Source organism: Schistocerca cancellata, chromosome 5 (assembly GCF_023864275.1).
Source record: "Schistocerca cancellata isolate TAMUIC-IGC-003103 chromosome 5, iqSchCanc2.1, whole genome shotgun sequence".
In the NCBI taxonomy this organism is placed as follows: domain Eukaryota; kingdom Metazoa; phylum Arthropoda; class Insecta; order Orthoptera; family Acrididae; genus Schistocerca; species Schistocerca cancellata.
In genome coordinates, this window is record NC_064630.1 from 589368985 (window position 1) to 589387462 (window position 18478).

At 40.3% G+C, this 18478-nt stretch overlaps 1 protein-coding gene across 1 annotated transcript in view; it reads left to right on the forward strand.

The window, feature by feature from the left end:
- Positions 1-6237: 6237 nt before the first annotated feature.
- The window catches only part of LOC126188707 (carboxypeptidase B-like), a 162492-nt gene continuing 150251 nt past the window's right edge, over positions 6238-18478 (forward strand). Inside the window, exon 1 of the mRNA XM_049930315.1 lies at positions 6238-6338. Within this exon, the coding sequence (XP_049786272.1) occupies positions 6238-6338 (101 nt within the window). The remainder of the gene's footprint in view (positions 6339-18478) is intronic.

Genomic DNA, 18478 nt, shown 5'->3' on the forward strand with positions numbered 1-18478 from the left:
TGCTCAGGAGGGGCCAGTCTTCAGACGGAAGAACACAGCAACAAATCTTTCGGTGATTTACTAAGTGAGGACAAGACTATAACTGAACCGCTGTGGATCTTTTACTTCTTTTTCTTTCTTTCCTGCGTTTCTTTCTGATGCAAGAAGACCCTGTGGACCGTTGTAGTAGTCTCAGTTCTCTTCAACAAGATTCCGGACAGCTGTGAGGTATGTCGCATCTATATATATTCACATTTGTACTCCACAAGCCACCGAACGGTATACGGCGGAGGGTACATATCCATAACTACTCCGCAAAGTAACATACGAAGCATAGCGTAGTGTTCCTTGTACTACTACCAGCCATTCCATTTTGTAATTCACTTACAAAAGCAACGAGAGAAAAAAGACTATCTATACGCCTCTGTTCGACTCTTATATTGACTCCGCGATCCTCACGCGAAATTTACGTTGGCGGCAGTAGAATTGTTCTGCAGTCGGCCGCAAATGCCGGTTCTCTAAATTTTCTCAGTGGTGTTTCGCGAAAAGGACACCGCCTTCCCTCCAGGTATTCTTATTCGAGTTCACGAAGCATGTCCGAAATACGCGCGTATCGATCGAATCTGACGGTAAAAAATCCAACAGCACTCCTCTGAATTGCTTCGATGTCTTCCTTCAATCAATTTGAGACACTTGGGCAGTGCCTAGCAGTGGGTCACGTTAGTGTTCTAGACGCGGTCTCCTTTATAGATGAGCTACACTTTCCTAGCACTCGCAGCAAACCAAGTATCCTTCCCTACTGTAGACCTTACGTGCTCGTCCCTTTTGATGTAGTTCATTTCTGAAGACAGTACTATAAAAAACATGAAGGCCGGGTCAGTAAGTAGATGTGTACAGTTTAGCATTGATATCTACTGTTGTTTCACCATATGTAATAGTATTTTACTTCTACCGATGATAACAGATTTTTTTAAAATTGATAGTACTCTTGTCAAAACTTAACCTCGAGAATATTAAATAAATTAACGCCTCAACTCAGGGTGTTTTTGTCTTCAGATGACGATAGGCTACTTGTTGTCGGTAGACACATGTAACTAGCGAAGCATTCTGCTTAAATAATCAGCGCAAAGTTGGTAACAATCTTCCAGAGACTTTCTGCTTTTCTTCCGAGTATCAGAACTATTTACCAAAAAGTATGTTGATTCCATTAGCAAAAGCCACAAAAAGCTGATCTACTGCCATCCGACCAAGACTCGGTCTCTGTGCTCTTTCAAGACGCACAGCTGTTGTCAAACTCAGCACAACACGTGCCAGTTTTAACACTTGTGTCAACAAAATATTCGTAGCAGTAAGCTTGCTTACACTGCCGACGTGCAGAGTGCAAAGTGATTTCTTCCACTGATTAGAATACCCGAAGCTATGCAGTCGGCATACATTTCATCTGTTATTAAGTCTATCTAATGCTAAAACCGCATCATTGTCCTTTTCTCCTCGTAGCAGGTGCTTTGTTGATTTATTATCTACTTCTGAGATATATGATTAGATGAAAACTTTCATATTACCAAGTTCATCTTATTTCATTTGTGTCCTTTATTTCTAGGCGGAGTAGTACCGGTATGTAACGTTAAATGAGTATAAGACTTTCACTTGCATTAATTACCCGAAGATGCTTCCAAATATCTACAAATAGTTAGCAAGGTATACGCCAACAAAAACGCCATCTGCAATTCTGAATACAGCAGGTTTGCAACTGAAATAATATATTTCTCTCTAAAGAGCTTTCGCTATACCAGTAGTTCAGCGACAATTTTTATATCTAATTTATAATCTTCGCTCCAAGAATCATTAAAAATGACAGATCTATTTCGCAGTAACACCTTTCAAAGGTCGCTTTTTTGCATCAATTATTCTTGGATTATTTTAGTATCTTACGGCACTTTGTCTTTCTGTGACTTGTCTATGCGTCAACAGTGTCAAAACGCAGTTTCTCTTCAATATTATTAATATTAAAAAGTTCCTTTTCATGAAATATTTTGTTTCATAATTATCATTGTGTAATTTTTCCTTTTTTTCATTTTGGTATTGACCAACTGGGATCATATAACTGCGAGAACTCCCCTTATTTCTTTTCTTTTCTTTTCTCCACGATTTTTTCCTGTACTCCTTCATCGTCTTCCCATGAAGCCTTCTAAATTTAGTGTTTCATATTTAAAAAGTTTTATTTATGCTATTTCTGTTTCTTTGATGTTTTTTCTTTATAGTTATTTTCGTATTTCTGTAACACATGCTATTGTCAATTACTTTTTCCAAAAATTCAGAAATATTTGTTTCTTTAGCTTGGTCTCATTCATTCGGTAAAGGTGTCCAAAGAAGATTAATCTTCGTTTTGTCAGTACCTGTGAGATTTTCTATACATTTTCGTAGATCTCCTCGTTATTTCTTGTTTTCAAACGATCTGTAGTTCTATTGGACTCATCATTTTTCTAATAATCCGTCTCTCAAGCATATCTGCTCCGCCCAGTTTATAGTTCAACGTTAAGCTTTTAGTATTTATCATGAATCTGATTATTTTAGCCGAAATTCTGAGACGAGTTCTATTCACCATTTTCTTCAGAAGATTTATGTGAGTAACTGCTTCTGTCATATTTTCTGAAAGTATTGCAAAAACCTTGCCGTATACTATGATTCCATTTGATTTCCGTCCCAGAACATTACTGCTTCAATGTTGTGAATTTTTTGCTCCAAATTCAAGATCATTGCATTTTTTCTAACACACAGTTAAACAGTAAAGGTGAACCGTCCCCTCGTCTAATACCAGTCTTCATTTCAAATGATTGAAATACTTCCTTATGAGTTTCATTTTACATTTCGTATTTGTTATAGTTTCACGAATTATGTTTGCTAATTTTTGTCTACATCACAGCACAGGCATCTCTGAAGTGGCTCTTGTTCTAGGGCACCATCATGAGTATGCATCTCTGTTGCAGTGTATTGTTAATATTGGATTATCTTAGCTTCTTTCTTTATTTTATCATTTGAATTTCTTATCCGTGTTTGTATAGCACGTATTAATGTTATCACCATTGTTTCTTATGTAAAGTTAATGTTTTTGAAAGTTTTATTTAATTTTCACTTTTGGCCAAGCAATACCGCAACTGGCTGATACTTTATTAGTTTCTATCTGCATCTTCCTTACTCAGTAACTCTACATCACAGCTCAGACCTACAAGGGGTGAATCTTATTCTAGGCAAACATCTTGCAAAAAAATTATATTGCACCGTACTATTAACACTTCATTATCTTAGTTGTCTCCCCATTTTAGTAGATCATTTCTATATCTAAATATGACGAAACACCCCGATGTATATTAGAAGGCTACGCCCTTTTTATATGGAAAATTTTCCATTAGATTGAATTAAAATGCTTCTAATTATAACTAGTGTCACAACTGTGAATTCGTAATTTACTGAAGAGCCGAAACGCAACTGTATTTAGAGATCATAGGAAGTTGTTGACCTAATAGTTCACAAGTGTGTTATCATTAGGAATATTGTGATTGACAGAGTACATTTAACATTTCGTTACTTTTCCGTGGTTTCATGCACCACAGTCGATGTATTTCTCAGTGTTGTCACGAGCTGGCAGATAATTTGTGCTTGAACATTTCGGTAGCTTACTTTTACAATTTGTAGACGCCGTTTTTATAGTTAATGCCAGTTTAGCTTCATTTGGGGAGGAATAGAGACGCGTTTTTCGTCGCTTGGGTTTATCGAACCCACCAGAGTAATGGACTCCCTCTGTTTTCACAAACTGAAACTGTAATATAAATTGTGTTATACGTAGTCTATCAGTTGATTATTTGTAACTCAGTTGTTCAGAAAGAGATTTTCAACCGTCACAAAATGGTTATGCAGGAAATTTCCATTGTGTAAGGAATTTTCACTAAATTTTTCCTTTAATCTTCAAATTTATATTTTAATTTTTCTGTGCCCCGACGAAACTGCCCCTAAATAACCACCATCACAAAGCAGGCGCCCGATATGTCCTAGACCCAAAGATAGAAAAACTAAATATCAGCGCCGTAAATGCATTATATTTTTGAGCTTACAGTATATTGTTCCAATGTGTGAAAGGAGTTTCAGTAATGAAGAAGACACTGAATGAACATCGGTTGTTCCAGTTATTACTTGTAAACAAAGTGCACATCACAACTAGAAATAGGGCAATATAAGTATTGTTATTATTTCCCTTGTTTACAACATTATAAGCATTATGGTTGAGAGTTACAAAACCATTCAGAACTTTAAGAAATCCAAACTTTTGTGGTTGACGCAAACTGCTAAAGTTTACTAACAATGTAATTCTGCAGGCTTTCGTGGCCGTTGTCACAGAAGTTAAAATCTTCTGGGTTATTAGGCCGCGACATATTTCTACTAAAATGATCGACGTTTCGACCCCTCTGCTGGGATCTTCCTCAGGATCTACTGCTAGAACAGTAGTGTTCTAGCAGTAGTGGACACCATAAGAGACTTTTAACTTTACTAACAATGGTTTCACCAATAGTTGGACAAAAATCATTGTTCTCAATGGATTGGAAATAACAGCCAACCAGTTTCAAAACACAGGATTACACAGGATTATTAAACCTTGGTTTAGACTGTCTTCTTTAGACGTTATTGCACTTGTTAACAAATGTTACGGCATTATGTGTGGAACAGAGACGGTATCATTACAATAAGCAAAATTAAAAGAAATGTTTACAAATAATTTTAGTGAAGCACACTCACGTGGAATCACATAATCTACATCCGATGTGGGAGTCGTTGACTCTGTCTAGTACATCCATTTAACCACTATTTCAAATGCATAATTTAAAGTGTTAGCTCTCTACTGTAGGGCTTCACCTTAAACTTTTTTTTAAATGTCACACATATGACAATGGACCCAACAACACGTAGTGTGCCACTTGAAATATTTGTATATACGGTAGATGTTATTTAAATATAAAACGTGGCACCGGATCATACAGAGCGTTAAGTATGCTACGTATTTCCGGGCGGGAAGGAGCGCCTGGTCCCCGGCACGAATCCGCCCGGCGGATTAGTGTCGAGGTCCGGTGAACCGACCAGTCTGTGGATGGTTTTTAGGCGGTTTTCCATCTGCCGCGGCGAATGCGGGATGTTTCCCCTTATTCCGCTTCAGTTACACTATGTCGGCGACTGCTGCGCAAACAAGATCTGCGCGTACGCGTACACCACCATTACTCTACCACGCAAACATAGGGGCTACACTCGACTGGTGTGAGACGTTCCCTGGGCGTCCACCGGGGGCCGAATCGCACAATAACCCTGGGTTCGGTGTGGGGCGGCGGAGGGGTGAAGTGGACTGCGATAGTCGTCGTGGGGTTGTGGACCACTGCGGCGCCGGCCGGGGTGGCCGAGCGTTTCTAGGCGCTACAGTCTGGAACCGCACGACCGCTACGGTCGCAGGTTTGAATCCTGCCTAGGGCATGGATGTGTGTGATGTCCTTAGGTTAGTTAGGTTTAAGTAGTTCTAAGTTCTAGGGGACTGATGACCTCAGCAGTTAAGTCCCATAGTGCTCAGAGCCATTTGAACCGTTTTTGAACCACTGCGGCTGCGGCGGGGACGGAGCTGCTCCGTCGTTTCTAGGTCCTCGGTTAACATACAATACAATACAATACAATGCTACGTATAGAGCGAGTGACAAGATAACACCTCTGTTCCACACACAGTGTCGTAATATTTGTGGATAGGTGCAAGACCTTCTGAAGAAGACATTTCTAAAACTGTCGAAACCATGGTCAAGGTTTGATAAAAGTGTATTTTGCATTTGTTGGTCTGTTATTTCAACTCCTTTGAAGATCTCGCATGAGCAGTTGTTGAACCACAACCACGTTTAGAATCTTAAAATATTTTTCCTTTATTTTCGAATAAAAAGTGTAACATGGCGCCACTCAAATCCCACAACACCAATAATGTTAAATTAGTTGACAGTAGAAACGAAGGGTTAAGAAAATTGCTCGGATGTTGTTGTCAAGGTGATGACTGATGATCATTCCCGTGATGAGAATGGTGATGACTGATGATCATTCCCGTGATGAGAATGGCAGGGCGACGTACTGTACCACGTTTCCGCGTTTCGCGGTCCCCTCTGGAGAGGGCGCTAGTAGCGGTGATAAGGGCGCGTATAAAGGCAGCGCATGTGGGCGGCGTGTGCCTGTCCGGTGGACGCCACCATGGTCGCCCCACAGCCGTGGCTACCTCTGCTGCTGCTGCTGCTGCCGCCGCTGCTGTTGGCATCTGCCGTCGCGCCGACATCGTCCACCTCGTATCGTGGGTAAGTCTTCCACTCACCTAGCGTTCTGCCACTGCAGCAACTGCTTGTGTATAAACCCTCGTCGAATCGCTGTACGGTGCTCAATGCAGGGATTCTTTCTCAGCGACATGTTAAGCTTTCATCTCATACCATTCATGGATTGAGCACGTGGAGCACTGCTACATTCATGGTGGTTTAGATGGATGAAAAGGAAATGAGCGTTTGGCGTCATTAGCAGGGAGGCCCCTTACGGGGCAGATCCGGCTACATTCGTGCAGGACTTATTACATTCGACGCCACATTGGGTGACCTGCGCTCCGGATGAGGATGAAATGATGATGAAGGCAGCACAACACCCAGTCGCTGAGCGGAGAAAATCCCCGACTCAGCCGTGAATCGGACCCGGGCCCGTACAAAGGCAATCCGTCACGCTGACCATTCAACTATAGGGGCGAACGTTTAGAAGGGTTAGTAAATGTCACTAAACCCTCATCTCCCTGAATCTTTAAACAATCGAACTCTCTTCTATAAAACAACTCCAGACGTCTGAATACTTTACAAGCGAGTTAATGTGTTATGCATTTGACGTTACGGGGGGTAGAACGTCAAACGGGCCGTCTTGGAGCAGGAGAGACACCACAGGACATTTTAATTTCCACTGTCTATACTTTTACGAATAAATTCATAATATTTTGTCAGCATGACCAGGAAGGATTCAGGATTCACAATCATAGCAGTGGAAGTTCAAAAATATAACAAAATATTTTTATTTTTTTACATGTGAAAGTTCATCATTTTTTCACTTCTATTGGCTGCATTTGTTGCTATAGGTACACGTTCCTTCATAAGTAAGAGAGATTCTTCGATGAATCTTGCACAGCATACAAACCGTACTTACAGTGGTATGAACCTCTAGAAATTATTTAATTTATGAAAAAATGAATGTGCTGTTATATTTTAAACTTCATGTTTAGAAAAAACTCAAATTTTATAGTTAATTATCTCAATTTTTAGCGCAGTTTGTAATAGATTTGGAAAATTCTAGAGTCTCATACACCTGTAAGTATGGTTTGTACGCTGTGCAAAATTCATTGAAGAATCTCCCTTACTTATGAAGGAAAGTGTACCTATAGCAACAAATGCAGCCAATGGTAAGTGAAAAAAAGGTGAAATACAAATGTCAAAAAAGTAAATTATTTTCTTCTATTTTTGAACTTCCACAACTGTAACTGTAAATCCTGAATCCTTTCTGGTCATTCTGTCAAAGTTTTATGAATTTATTTTTAAAAGTATAGACAGTGGAAATAAAAATCTCCTGTGGTGTCTCTCCTGCTCCAAGTCGTCCCGTTTGATGTCCTCCCCCCCTTAAGCAAGTAAGCGAGAAAATGTTTAGAAAGGGTTTGAAATTATGTTTAACCTCGTCGAGTCGCTATAGAACGCTTTTCGTCGCAACATATTAAGATTTCATCCCATACCATTCATGGGTTGAGCTTGTGAAGCACTGCGACACGCACGGTGATTTATAAGTGTTAGTAAATAACACTAAATCGCCCAATCCAAGATTATGTAAAGAATCGAACTCCCATGTGTAAAACAGCTCCAAAAGTCTGGTTATGTTAATGTGTTCAGTATTTGTCATTAAGCATGTAAGTGAAAAAAAAATTAGAAATGGCTCAAAATTATGTTTAAAATTTGTTGGAAGTCGTTACGTGCGCCGGTTATTACACGTCGGATGAGTACAGTCTGTGCTTCGTTTTAAGCAAAAGTTGGGTTTTTCACGGATCTCAGTGTCCTGAACTATGTGTCCTACAATGATGTAATTTTGCAGGTATATTCAGTGGTATACGAGGATACAGTCAGCAAAATGTACTGCGAATAAAGCTGATAGTGAAGAAGTAATAAATAAAAACGTAATGCCTGATGCTCTCATTGTACTGATGAACAGTGAAAATTTACTTGATAAACTATTTTCTTTTCATCATTTTGCGGGCAGGTTGTCAGTGGGGAAAAATTTCGTAAAGGTTTGAAATCAGGCGTAAAGTTTCCTGGAAGTCGTTCACATCCTCAGATAGTGAATGAATATAATCTGTGTAATTTGGGCGCCGTGAGCTACGGTACCTCAACACATACAGGGGGTTGGGTATTCTCAGCACAAATATCTAGAACTTGTACGTGGGAGTGAGTAGATAATGTTTTGAATAGGAATCCACGTCCGGAAAAAATGTGTGTGAAATCTTATGGGACGTAACTGCTACGCTCATCAGTCCCTAAGCTTACACACTACTTAACCTAAATTATCCTAAGGACAAACACACACACCAATGCCCGAGGGAGGACTCGAACCTCCGTCGGGACCAGCCGTACAGTCCATGACTGCAGCGCCTTAGACCGCACGGCTACACCCGCGCAGCCACGTCCGGAAATGCAACGTTTCCCTTCTGTGACGATTTCAATTGAGATTCTGAATCATCAACTTCCGCTTGAGGTATTGAATTAGGCGTGACGCATTACAGTTACAAGGGGTATCCGGAAAGTAATTTCTGAGCGGCCGTAAAATAGAAACTGTGAAAATAAAAAATGTTTTATTTGCAACAGTTAGCTACAAATTCCAGCTACATAGTCGCCGGTCCGACTTCGACATTCGTCGCAACGCTGTACTAACATTCCAGTACCCTCGTCTTAGAAGGCAGGCGCCAGTGCTTTCCACCAATTCTCTACGCTGGTCTACAGTTCGCTGTCTGTGTCAAGATGTCTTCATAGCCATAGGTTCATGTGAGCAGCGATGAAACTCAGAGGGAGCCATTACGGGCTGTATTGTGGATGATCAGATACTTCCTATCGAAAACTCTGCAGGAGCATCTTCACTGTCCCTGCGAAATGTGGCTGAAAACTCTCTTGAAGAAGGAAACGCATAACTCTTATGATATGAAGGCTGCACAGCTTCAGGTGAAATTTCGCACCAGGCTCTCACACTATTTTCTAGCCGTGTTCACTGTGCGCTCGGAGCTGAAAAGAACGCCGTGGCGTGATCGACGGGCGTGCTAGAGATATTACTCAATACATCTGTGCAAAGCTTCATGGGTTTTCACAGTAGTTTCCATTTCGCGGCCGAATAGCCCTTATATTAGGTAACAGTTCGAAAAAAAAAAAAAAAAAAAAAACATAACGAAGCATCATTTCATCACTTAACGTTTGTTTGTACTAACACTGGAACATTGTGTTCTGTGCGTACAGTATGCTTGGTTCTTTTTGTTTTGGAATAAGGTAAACATATAATGTTCAGGTGTTAATACAAAAAAACATCCTTAAGAATACAGGGTACTTTTCAGACTCAATATTATGTAAAAACCAACACCTATTTCTTTCAGGTACTGTTAATAATGTACATGTTTTACAGATTTTTTGTTGATATTAGGTAATGAAGCACACTTTCTAGACACATTAGAAGTATTTTGAATATTTTTGAACCTGCTTACGGTCATTAAAAATTACAAAGAAATTGGTACAATTTGTTTCCAGAATGCTTCCTCAAATTGAGGTACCATTTAATCCAATGTTATAAATTTGAAGGAGACCAAATTTTTACCAGATATGCTTGCATGATGGCTTAGGTAATAGACCTATTTAATTCCACCTGTTATGTACATTACAAGGATAAAAATTATCACATCTCAAATTTTAATTTTTATAATTTTTTCCTAGTAAAAATGTTATTTTTTATATAATTTAGTTGATTCTGCAATAAATCTTAGGTCTACCACATACGTATGGACTTTTGCAAGCTACAGAAAAAATTAGAGCAATGCTTTATAAACTTTAGGAAATATTTGTTCCTGAATTCTGAAAAATACAACTTGCGGGAAATTACGAATGACGATATGAGTCCAATTAAACTGTGCCTCAGAATATTCCTGAAGCATAGTCTTCATCCTGCAGCATTTCTTCATCTTCAAGCTTCCTCTTGGCATACCTTTTAGCACTTCTTGCTTCTTTGGTAACTTGAAGAGCGAATCTTTCAGCTTCATGCACCCATTGCCTGTCACACACAACCAATTGATCTTCCATATTAAAGCCATATTTTATGCCTAAATTTCTCAGGACTTCCAACCATCCTATCACTCCATCATTTAAAAATATGACTGCATCTAGTACACCAACTTTTAATGTATTTAATCCTGGGTAATCCTTCCCATAAGTATTCTGAGTACTCCCTGAAGACATTTACTAAGCAAAACAGGGTCACTTAGGTGTCTAATAATTTTAATCTGCCAGGAATTTTCATATCAGCGCACACTCCGCTGCAGAGTGAAAATCTCATTCTGTCTAATAATTGGTTTTATTTCATTCATAACAGGCCCAGGAAGTGAATGCTTATGATGGTATATTTGACCACTTTCTTTTGCTTTTTTGTAACCACGCCAAGAATCTGCTCCTTTAGGGCGAAGTCCCTGAACAGGGTGGTCCACTTTTGCACATGTCCACAACACTCAAGGTTTGTTACCAAGGTATCACCATAACCACTAAACTCATTAATTTTATTGAAAGCTTTAGAGTCCCCATCGCCTAGGTACTTCATATATCTAACGGTATAAACGGGCACCGACCTCTGAAATATTTTTAGAGCTCCATCACACTCCATACCTCCACTCTAACCATCATAATTCTTAGAACACTGATGTTCAATATGTCCTTCAGTGTTACCATGGCAGGTGTTCCAGTACTGAGATAAGCACTCAACATCAACAACTTTTCCATTCTCCAGGGAAGTAGCACTTACAACACCATTCAAGGAACTATGTCCTCGACGTTGAAACGTCCCATCAAGTGCAACAGCAATGTCCCTGGTTCCACTAATATTTACAGTTTCTTCTACTGCACGTTTCACAGATGCTTCAGACACAACCGTCAAGGCACCTAAAAGTATTTTTATGTACTTGCTGAACCTACTGGGAGGAGGAAGAAGGTCCATCAAACCACAAAATGGTTGAGCAGCCTTTTTTCCTTTTCCTTCAAATTCACATCATATGAATTACGCACAATGTTCAAAGTCATTTTCGAGGTAGATTTATTGCAGGATCTACACAGAACAACTAATTTTGACGGTAAACTCTTCTTGCTACTTCGTTGTTAAGTTATTTCCGGTAATTTGCAGACAGCCTACACCATCACACTGTTTACATTTCGCCACTTCTTTTCTCAAAGAAGATAAGATACCCACATCAACAACAACAAATTCACTACAAACAGCGTCATTGTTAACACAAAACTTTGAATCACCAGGAGGCGTGCGTTGTGGGAGTTTCTTCCCTGAACAACAGATACATACGATACTTTCAACAGCGTGGCTTGCTTTGTTTGTGAACTGGTTACCATGGATTTCCTTTTATTGAATGTCTTGATGCGTGGCGTAGTTCGTATTTATTGTACACTGAAGGATATGTACTTCGACAAACATATGTAGCACTTGGGCAACAAACATTCAGTAACACCTGAACAAACTGCTTCAGCGGAACAAAAGTAAATACTAGCAAAGATAATCATTTACAGACACAAGAAACCTGCACTGTTACCAACATATGCAATGTATCATACGTATAACCACTGGAAACAGAAAGTTCACAGTTCTCTTCGAAATAATACTGGTTTCTGTAACCGAAACAAAGGGGGCGTGGTGGCATACATGACCGTAAATTTAAAATGTGGTATAAATAGGTCGTTTTTCATTTGAAACCCTGTAATGTATATCAATCAGGAAAGACTATAGAATTTAATGAAGTCATAAAAAATTTCGACTTTTCCACCATTTATAAGTACCCTATATCCTTAAGTGATCAATAGGTGTTTCGTTATGTTTCCTTTCTAATTCCTACCTAATAATTATACCGTGTCACGCCCAATTCGTTTCTTCAAGCAGAAGTGTATGAGTTACGCTTCTGAACTGAAACCGTCGTAGAACAGATCGGTACGTTTCCAGACATGTATTCCTATTCAAAATATTCTGTACTTACTCCCCTCTACAAGTTCTAGAAGATCATGATTAGGATTCCCGAACACCCTGTGTACGCATTATCTAACTGCACTGCTTGACTTACTGTATTAAACATTTAACATCAGACTACACCATGTAATGAATAGATTACAACAGCATCTTAAACTTTAAAATTCTGTCAAAAATTACATTATATATTGAAAATGAAATTTTTATTATCCCTAGAAGCCGTTAGATAGGCAGCCTGCAACTGGGAAGGTACTTAATGAGCCTGTGTTATCCATTTAGTAATACAGATTTTATTAGGTGGTAGTGTAGACTAATTCAGATGAAACATTCCACATCACATGTATCAAATTCTTATTGATTACAGAGACACATTTGTTAGAATGTAACCTGAACACGCACACCCAGAGTGCGTTAATCTTTATGTTCAAAGTAAATTTTCATAAATTCTATCTCCGACATGAATGCACTTTCGAATATTTATGTCGACACCACGTTTAGCTCATCTCAGGTCTTCTTAGTGTAATTTTTTGTGAGGTAAGCACTGTTCATATTCCGAACGATCACTTCGCCTATTGTGTTTGCTCTTTCTGTTTTGACTTCGCTCACCAACTATTCCTGCAGGCAAAGTCTGAACAGGTAAGGTACAGCGTCCTCGGTGGCCAAGAAACGTGACCATTTCTGCCGATCCATCTTCCGGGAAATGTTAGGTTTAAAATGGCTCTGATTACTATGCGACTTAACTTCTGAGGTCATCAGTCGCCTATAACTTAGAACTAATTAAACCTAACTAACCTAAGGACATCACGCACATCCATGCCCGAGGCAGGATTCGAACCTGCGACCGTAGCGGTCGCTCGGTTCCAGACTGTAGCGCCTAGAACAGCACGGCCATTACGGCCAGCAATGTTAGGTTTAGATGATGTGGCACACGACGACTAGATTGTGCAGGGGCTGCGTCAAGAACATCTTTGTAGCAATAGGAACCTCTGCCAATAATGCATGAAGCTCGTTTTCAAGAAGCCTAGATAAAAGGGCCCCTGTAACAACGTGGGAACATGAAAAACCCAGTAAACTGATTATCTTTCATACGACGCCATACATTTCCAGAGAAGCATTCTTGAAATTATGTCTTCACATTCGTCAGACCACTAATGTGAGTTACGTGTGCGTTGATACCGTTCACGAATGAAAGTGGATTCTTCAGCAAACGGCATTAACGGGATCACACGGCGACCTCCAATTAGCCAACGACAACATTCCAACAGTCTACATTCATCTTCTTGTCAGAGGTGTTGAATCCGCTCTAAATGATAAGCACAGAGACCGTACGTACGTAATGTCCGCCTCATTCTTATACGTGAATCACCGATAAGTGTAGAAAATGTGAGCGTGCTTGTTGGAGGGCTACGTTGTACCGAATAAATGATGTCTCCTACTTCATCCACACACCGTTCATTTACACGTTCAGGTGAAATACGGCTCCTAGGCACTGCACGAGTTACATAGTTTAGTGTAGACACGAGAAACACTCTTGAAGCTGATACTGTGCGATTAGGAAATCATCTACCGCATTCCCTACAGCCAGTAGCAACGTTCCCGTTACAAAACCTGTACACAAATAATATATTGACATGCTCACCGTTTGTAAGTATGGTCGGCATGCATATACAAGGCAGAAATAGTGATATTTGAGAATAAATAACACTCACAACCGCAGTTGGAAGTTCACGCCGTAAATTTCGTAATGAGAATGACAATCGATAAAAAAACATAGCCAGCACCCAAAATGAAAACTTATCTCTGTAACCAGCTGTATCTCTGTGACCAATAAAAATTGGACACATGTTATATGGAATGTTTAATACGAATTAGTCTATACTACCACCGCGTAAAATACAATATCTACTATTCCTCCTCGAACAGCTTGTTAAGAGTGATGCGTCTACGGGTCTATTTCCCCTTTTTTTACGAGTCATGAGTTTTCTGACTGGATTGATACGGCTCGCCACGAATTGCTCCTTATTTTGTGAATATTCATGTTGATGAAACGTTTCACTGGGTTTCTCGTACTTTTTAAGTTCCTGTTTTTTTTTCTCTTGCTTATTTAGTTGTTTGGAAAGAAAACCATTCAACATATTAACGTATTTTATATTTTACACTCATTAATGTCTTATGATAAGAAGCGGTGGTTGCACAGAAGAGAGGAATGAGAATATTATGTGGTGTCCACCCAAAGGTACATTGTAGGCTCCTATTCAACCAGTTAGGAATTTTTTCACACATCCATGTCCGAGGCAAGATTCGAATCTGCGACCGTAGCGGTCGCGCGTTTCCAGAACGAAGCGCCTAGAACCGCTCGGTCACAAGGATCGGCGACAATGGATCTCAATTTGATACCGTACTTCCAGGTTTCCAGAAGGCTTTTGACACCGTCCCTCACAAGCACACTTGTACATCTACATCTACATGGATACTCTGCAAATCACATTTAAAGGCCATGAAGAGGGTTCATAGAACTACTTTCACAATTCTCTATTATTCCAACCTCGTATAGCGCGCAAAAAGAACGAACACTATCTTTTCGTGAGAGCTCTGATTTCCCTTATTTTATTTTAGTGATCGTTTCTCCCTCAGTAGGTCAGCGTCAAAAAAATATTTTTGGATAAGGTGGAGAAATTTGATGATTGGAATTTCGTGAGAGGATAACTCCGCAACGAAAAACGCCTTTCTTGATGTTAATGATGTCCATCCCATATCCTGTATCATTTCAGTGACACTCTCTCCCCTATTTCGCGATAATACAAAACGTGCTGCCCTTATTTGAGCTTTTTAGATGTACTCCGTCAATCCGATATGGTAAGGATCCCACACTGCGCAGCAGTATTCTAAAACAGGACAGATAAGTGTAGTGTAGGCGGTCTCCTTAGTAGATCTGTTACATTTTCTAAGTGTCCTGCCAATAAAACGCAGTCTTTGGTTAGCCTTCCCTATAAGATTTTCTATGTGTTCACTCCAATTTAAGCTATTCTTAATTGTAATACCAAGGTATTTAGTTGAATATACGGCTTTTAGATTTGACAGATATATCGTAAAATCGAAGTTTAACGGATTCCTTTTAGCACTCATGTGGATGACCTCACACTTCTAGTTATTTAGGGTCAATTGCCAATTTTCGCACTATACAGATATCTTTTCTAATTCGTTTTGCAATTGATTTTAACCTTCTGATGACTTTACTAGTCGATAAACGACAGTGTCATCTGCAAACAATCTAAGACGGCTGCTCATACGCAGATTGTCTCCCAAATCGTTTATACAAACAAGGAACAGCAAAGGGCCTATAACACACTTTCCAATCAAATTCGGTGGCTATGGAGTATCGTCGCAGTTGTGCGACAGGATTCGTGATTACCTGTCGGAAGCACCACAGCTCATAGTAATTAAGGGAGAGTCATCGAGTAACACATGGCTGATGTTTGGTGTCCTTCAAGGAATTGTTACGAAACCTCTGCTGTTCCTAACCGAAGTATATAAGTGATTTAGGAGACAATCTGAGCAGCCGTCTTAGATTGTTTGCAGATTAGATTATTTACCGTCTAGTGGACATTAGAAGATCGAAACCAATTTCAAAATGATTTAGACAAGATATCTGTATGTTGCGAAATGTGGCCATTGGCTATAATTATGAAAATCGCAAGACCATCTACGTGACTACTAAAAGAAACATTTGTTAAATTTCGGTTACACGATAAATCACTCAAATCTGAAATCTGTCAGTTCAACTAAATACAAAAACATAAATTGGAGCAATACCATTGATAATTTATGGACAAGATGAATCAAAGGCTGCATATTATAGTCAGAATATTTAGAAGACGTAACGGGTCTACAAAAAGAGACTGCCTAAGCTACGCTTATTCGTCCTCTTCTGAAGTACTGTTGCACGGTGTGGGATACGCATCAGATGGATTGACGGAAGACATCGAAAAAGTTCAAAGGAGGGCAGCTTGTTTTGTACTATAGCGAAATAAGGAAAGGGGTGTTACGGATGGCCCGCATCTCGTGGTCGTGCGGTAGCGTTCTCGCTTCCCACGCCCGGGTTCCCGGGTTCGATTCCCGGCGGGGTCGGGGATTTTCTCTGCCTCGTGATGGCTGGGTGTTGTGTGCTGTCCTTAGGTTAGTTAGGTTTAAGTAGTTCTAAGTTCTAGGGGACTGATGACCATAGATGTTAAGTCCCATAGTGCTCAGAGCCATTTTTGAACTACCGTGCCGGCAACTAGCACTCCTGAAAGAAAGGATCTTTGTTGATCTCATTTTGCTCTATTTTGTTCGTTGTATATATTCGGCGCGGACGTCTCATGACATCCGTTCAGGTAGTTCGTTGATCCGTTCACTCAGTTTTTTTTTTTTATTACGGAGGACAGCTAACCCTATGACCGAACACGCTGAGCTACCCTGCCGGCGCCATCTGAGCTACCCAAGCACGACTCACGCCCCGTCCTCACAGCTTTACTTCTGCCAGTACCTCGCCTCCTACCTTCCGCACTTCACAGAAATTCTCCTGCGAACCCTGCAGAACTAGCACTCCTGAAAGAAAGGATATTGCGCAGACATGGCTTAGCCACAGCCTGGGGGATGTTTCCAGAATGAGATTTTCACTCTGCAGCAATATCCTTTCTTTAAGGAGTGCTAGTTCTGCAGGGTTCGCAGGAGAGCTTCTGTAAAGTTTGGAACGTAGGAGGCGGGGTACTGGCAGAAGTAAAGCTGTGAGGACGGGGCGTGAGTCGTGCTTGGATAGCTCAGTTGGCAGAGCACTTTCCCTCTGTTCGAATCCTGCCTCGGTTTAAGTAGTTCTAAGTTCTAGGGGACTGATGACCATAGATGTTAAGTCCCATAGTGCTCAGAGCCATTTGAACAATTTTTTTTTGTTACGGATATGATAAATGAGTTGGGGTGACAATCATTAAAATAAAGACGTATTTCGTTGCAGCAGGAACTTTTATAGAAATTTCAGTCACCAATTTTCTCCTCCGAATTCGAAAATGTATTTTGGCGTCCACCTACATAGGGCGAAGTGATCATTGTAATGAGGTAAGGGAAATCAGAGCTCGCACAGAAAGACACAAGTGTTCGTTTTTAGCTTGTGCTGTTCGAGACTGGAACAGTAGACAAATAACTTGAAAATGATGAATCCTCTACCAGGCACTTAATTGTGAGTTGCAGAGTTGTCAGGTAAATGTAGATGTAGATGTAGGGCTTAATATCCGTCGGCATCGAGGTCATTGCAGACGGAGTTCGCCGGCCGGTGTGGCCGGTTCTAGGCGTTTGAGTCCGGAACCGCGCTGCTGCTACGGTAGCAGGTTCGAATCCTGCCTCGGGCATGGATGTATGTGGTGTCCTTAGGTTAGTTAGGTTTACGTAGTTCTAAGTTCTAGGGCACTGATGACCTCAACAGTTAAGTCACATAGTGCTCAGAGCCATTTGAACAGACGGAGTTCGGCTGTTTCAAGGATGAGAAAGGAAATCAGCAGCGCCCTTTCAGTGGAACCATCCCGGCATTTGCCTGCAGCGATTTTATGGAAGTCACGGAAAACCTAAACCAAGACGGCCGGAGGTGGATTTGAACCACCGCCCTCCCGAACTCGAGTCCAGTGTGCTAACCACCTCGCCCAGTGGATTTTTCAAATATACACATGATTGCCAAAGATAAAAGAAGCGATAAGCCGTACAAAGACACTGAAGCCAGATTTAGATTTGTAGTCTGACACTTTTACTTAACCGTCGATCTACACCAAAGGGCTACAATTGTGCAGTTTTGTTGTGTTTCTTGTGTTTCTGCTGATGTCTCGTTAATTTTTTTAATGCTGTCACTGCAAACATTAATTTTCATCAAACGTGATTAATGCACATCATGTTCACTTACAGAGCGTGTAACATAGATGGCCTACGAGATCTATTTTTTATTTATTTATGCGCGAGGTTTCATTGGACCATGCGAGCGACAGCTACTTCGTCAAGGAACGAGCCACTGCGTGGTTTACAGAACACTGATTAGAAAATTAAAACACAAAAGAGAGAGTATACAAATAAATAACACATTACGGAAAAAAGTCCTGTATTACTGCGACGAATTCTTATACAAAATAGGAGTATAATGCCATAT